General features: G+C 49.0%; 1 protein-coding gene across 2 annotated transcripts in view; it reads right to left on the reverse strand.

Annotated features, from left to right (window-relative positions):
* Positions 1-1,471: 1,471 nt before the first annotated feature.
* Positions 1,472-5,000, reverse strand: part of LOC125950949 (solute carrier family 22 member 7-like) — a 10,824-nt gene continuing 7,295 nt past the window's right edge. For both annotated transcript variants that reach the window (XM_049679354.1, XM_049679355.1), the window contains exons 9-11: positions 2,093-2,252; positions 1,852-1,979; positions 1,472-1,782 (exon numbers count right to left, since the gene is read on the reverse strand). In XM_049679354.1, the coding sequence (XP_049535311.1) occupies positions 1,727-1,782; positions 1,852-1,979; positions 2,093-2,252 (344 nt within the window). In that variant the 3' untranslated portion in view covers positions 1,472-1,726. The remainder of the gene's footprint in view (positions 1,783-1,851; positions 1,980-2,092; positions 2,253-5,000) is intronic.

Below are 5,000 nucleotides of genomic sequence, written 5' to 3' on the forward strand. Positions count from 1 at the left end.
GTTTGAGGCCGTTTGCGGCGAAAGTTGAACCTTTTAATTCTTGGGATCATACGAATTAGTTGAGTTAAGCTCCCTGTTTGATGATATTTTCGGTTTCAGAGAAAATCCTTCGGCCCTCGGGGAGCCTCTAACGAGTGATGAAAAATTAGATTTCATTACATATACTTAATTCATTTCCCTTCATTATGAGCAAAGATACGGCGTGAAGTGGTAGTTAAGAAGAAGAGTTCACACACAGCTTCCGGATTTCAGGAAGCGGCAGGCATTCAAGGAAGCTGTTTGAATTCTAAATTGAAACTGAAAGAAAACTCCGCTTGCATAGGGGTAGCCCCCCGGCCGAGCATTGGTACCGTGTGCCTTTCACTCAGCAGTCAAACTCAATTAATCTTAAGCATCTGAAATAATTGAATTACGCGTAACCTCCTTCCTTGGATGATGTAATGTGCGTGCGTTGGGCACCGGGTAGTGACACACGAGATCCACATCCGCATTCGTCTTCCTGTGTCGTTCCGGCGATGCAGTCGAGTGGTTCGGCAAAACCCATCCATCAGGGGCCAGCACCTGTGGGATCGAAGGGGCCTAGCCTAGCTTGCCGAATGGGACAGAAAACTTCACCGCTCCGGCTCAGGCTACTTGATCCGAAATTTCGGTATTCATTTTCTGAATTTTGAAGAACTCTTCTCCAACTTACGACCACGATGGAACTAGGATCGACTCCTTGGCCGTACGCAGGGATATAGGTCGGGTTTTGGGTTTCACAAGAATCTTCAGTAGAGTTAAACCGGTTCCAGGAAGGGGTACATGTGAACCCATAGGAGACGTGTCAATGTCGATCCCACTAGACACTGTACACCGCCGATTGGTCGGAAACTTTGGCTTCCCAAGGTGCTGGCATAGCGGCCAGGACAAAGTTTATCCCACTTTGCCCACCGGTACTCCGGTTGTCCGGATATCGCAACTCGTCGCATCGTTCCCAACGGTAAACACTTCTCCGTGCGACTTCCCTCGCAGCCGCACGCTGCGGTCAGAGCAGGCGGCGGTTCCTCTTGCGGAATAGTTTTGTCAAACAGAGCCACATGACTTTGGGTTCCGTGAACCTGGCGCGAACCCTCAGACAGACACCCTTTTATCCCTTTCATTACCTTTATTAATAACGGGTCGGTTGGCCGGTTGGCGGTAAGATAATGAAAATTGTAAACGATAAACTTTACCATCTGTCACAGCCATCATCCTTCGGAGCGTCGTCGTCGGGCTCACACTTCAGACGTCAGAAACGTCAGAAAACAACGGAATAATTATCTGAAACAAGGGAACGGCAGCGTCTGGGATATCCCTTACCATTTCTCTGTACAAACCGCGCTCACGTTCGCTTCCCACTAGAGCATAATTTGCGAGCCAATTCGATGCGGGAATTTGTTGATGGAATTGGTGCTGGTACGTCGTACCCTCGACGCTTGGTGTACAGATCGGGTTTGTGGAGACCGGTGCTGGATTAAATTATTGTTTTATTGTTCTGGCATCTAATCCACTCGCGGCTCGACTTTTACAAATAATAATAATGGCCTTCTGCTGCCTTGGTTGGCTGGTTGGTTTGCTGATTTGACTGGACTGGACGATACACCAGAAGGATTAGACCAAAGAGCAGGCTCGTTATTGATTAAGCAATTACCAGCCACGAGAACTCGGCTCCCAGCCCAGTTGGGTGTGGCTTCTGCTGCTGCTGCTGCTACTGGAGAGGTTTTTTCACTGTTCGAGGTAACAATCGTGAGACCAGGGCGACAGCTGTGACCAGAAATCGAACAATTAAAATCACGTGGCCGGGGGCACGACGGACGCCACCATGCTACTTACCCATAACGATGGCCCCGATCATGACGAAGGGCGGCAGGCAGCCGAGAGCCATCAGATAGGGGAATACGATGTTGCCGATTATGGAACCGGTGCGACCGAACATCATCGTCAGCGAGACGACCATCGTTCTGTGAAGCAAGAAATGCGAGAAAGTTCCTTCAAGTGTTCCATTAGCAGGTCAAAGGGGCGAATCGGGGAGTCGCAAGCTGTTCCACTCCCCCCCCCCCGCGCCCATACTTACCGCATCGAGGTGGGAAACATGGCCACCACCGATCCGACCAGGGCCGTCGATGCTATGCTGCAGATAGTGATGTAGCTCGCCGATAGCATCAGTGTCACGAGCGAGCTACGTGCCCAGTAGAGTGCCGTCCCACTGGCTCCGGCCATCAGCAACCCGTACACTAGGTGACAATGAGGTGGTGGTGGTGGTGGTGGTGGTGGTAAGTTAGACTATTATGTTTCGTTTTGAATTCTAATTATGATACTGTGGCACATTGCTAAGGCGTAGATTAGTGGAACATACTAAATCTGAGCTCAACCACACACACAAACACACAAAGACGAACTCTCTCTCTTTCTCTTTCTGTCTCCTCTTCCTCATTGGAGTCTGGCCAGTTCGTCTGGTATGAAGTACGGAACATAGATACCAGCAGAAAGCAATTTTGCTGAAATCCGGCTGTCACCCGTATGCGGAAAGTTCTTATGTGTCTGGTTGGGGCTTTTGTTCCCGAGGCCGGAGTCATTGTGAGCCGTTTCTAATGATTTATGTACAACTTTGCTACACCTGAAGCTCTGTGGCGCAACTTTGGCCTTGTCGTATCCATAGATAGTTCTTTCGAGAGACTTCTGGAAGCCGTTCTCCTCTGACGGAAAATTGCGATTCAATCTGCAACTCGTGAATTTTGGTGAAAGCTTTGCTAAATAGAACACATGGCACATTGGCGCCGGTGTGTGATGAATAGGTCTCGACGACACCGTCGTGAACAATGTGTGTCGACACTGCCATTTGTCGACGTGTTCGGTTCAGCAATTCAACAAAATTTCGAACTGTTAATCATCGTGTGCGTGACCGGCCGAAAAGCGTTCCTCAACAGGGCGATGCTCCATCATTGACGCATGAGGAACGATGGAGTTGAAACGATGAAACGATGTCGTCTGTTACGAGCACCTTTGTTTGCGATGATGGAACTGACTAACCGTGACTAACAATCGTGTAATGCAATGACTAACTAGGGAGCAGTCAGACAGCGGAGGATGTTTCGCGAATTTCATCGAAAGTCTTCTGCATCTTTGTGATGCTTTGTGAGGGTTCTGCATTAGAGATGTTTTTCCACATCATCCATAACCTCGAAGAACAGATAATCGTTTCCATAAAACAATTTCATGCTAATTGTGGTGAATCTCAGCAGCTGGTTAATGGATATGTTTCAACAGTCAGTCATCGATTGATTTGGTCCCAAAATAGCCGAGCGGTAAGATGGCAAACGTCATTGTAAACATGGTATCGGGCAAACCGGACTAATCCCTTTGCCAATCCAAGCAACCGAATCAAACCTTCCGTTCTCGATCCCCAAACACGTGAGTTTCGACGCATGCCACTGCACGTATTGTTTATTTTCTTCGCATATCACTCCAAAACCCGGTGGCTATCCGTAAGCTCTACTCCGAGGATGGACCTCGGCAGTGTGTCGTCAACAAAGCGAATAAACATCAGTCGAGAGTCCTTTCATCATCGACGTTAAATGGTTTCGGTTTGTTTGATCAGAACGCATCTATTCTGAGCGAAAACCAAACCGGTTCACTACGGACTGTTGGACGTGGGAAACGCACTGTTGACAGAGTGTCCTTTGGGTGCGTAAGGTCGTGATGTATTGATTTTGAATCTCCCAATGCTCACCACCATACGGGCACTCGCACCGGGGAGGATGATTTACATTTTTCAAAAGATATTTTCACCAAAAAGCCCAATCAAGTGGCGCATTTATATGGAAATGGCTTTCACCTCGGGGAATTGAGAATTGCCATGCAAAGCAGGTTTTGCAGAACGGAATTCGATTAAACAATGAGCCGGCCGCAGCAGCCCGGATGAGGTGGCCAGATGTGAACTTGAAACCAAAATAAAATGAAAAACAAAAAAACCACCCCCAGTGGAGTCAAGCAACAATGAATTCAACTGTAAATCAATTCAATTATCATTTATCCGGCGGTCCTCGTGGTGGTGGTCACCGGGCAGGCGATAAAGCCACTTGGCTTTCTCTTCTCTTCTGCTCAACTAACCTGCTCCACCGCCAGGAAAAGATGGTGCCGCCGACGAGAATGGCGCCGGGGATTAATTAATGCAGCGCCGTGTGAAAACAAAAAGTCCGGTTCCATCAAGCGGACCGCGAACGAATCAGGAAGAGGAATCAGAAAGGAAATTAAATCCGTCCGGACCGGCCCCTGGTGGTCACAATGGACGGTCATTTTATGGTTGATTCCTCTGCTGATGTGTTGCTTTCGGGCGACTCGCGAAACCATTTTTTATGGCGCATCCGCGGACTAACACAGTATGCGATGTATTTGCTGAAACCCGAAACGACTTCTCCGTTGACAGGCTCGTATGGTCACGGGATGCCATGGTTTTTTGGATAAAAAAAAGTGTTTGTTTTCCATTCCCCAAAAACAAGCGTCTTCAAGGCCAAGGATGCGCGGCGCTAAGTTCACTGTCCGACAAACGGCCGGAAGCAAATCGAGGCAGGCTGCAGGGTGACCGACGACGGACTGTCCGGCTCCCTGGCACATCCTACGATGCGTAATCTATTTTCTGACAATTTAGGCCGCTTTGTGGCATGGGCTACGCGTTGCCTATTAGCATAACTGGCGCCAAGATGCTCACGCTACCCCCACCCGGCGCTTTCCTGATTTGAATTTTCTTGTCCCCGAACCCGAAACCGGAACCAAACGTCAGACAGCGCCAGCTAGGATTCGCTTCCGAGATAAATTACGCACAAATGACCAAGCAGCTCCGTACCGGGTGTGTCCGTCCGGATCACGGATCCGGTGTGCTGTATGGGGATCTATTCGATTCGAATGCATTGGTCAGTAGCCGTAGTGTGGCTGACAATGAGTGTGCCATATAGGTACAGGAGAGGATAAACGTTCCGTTGCTG

The sequence above is a fragment of the Anopheles darlingi genome, chromosome 2, assembly GCF_943734745.1.
Source record: "Anopheles darlingi chromosome 2, idAnoDarlMG_H_01, whole genome shotgun sequence".
Taxonomy (NCBI): domain Eukaryota; kingdom Metazoa; phylum Arthropoda; class Insecta; order Diptera; family Culicidae; genus Anopheles; species Anopheles darlingi.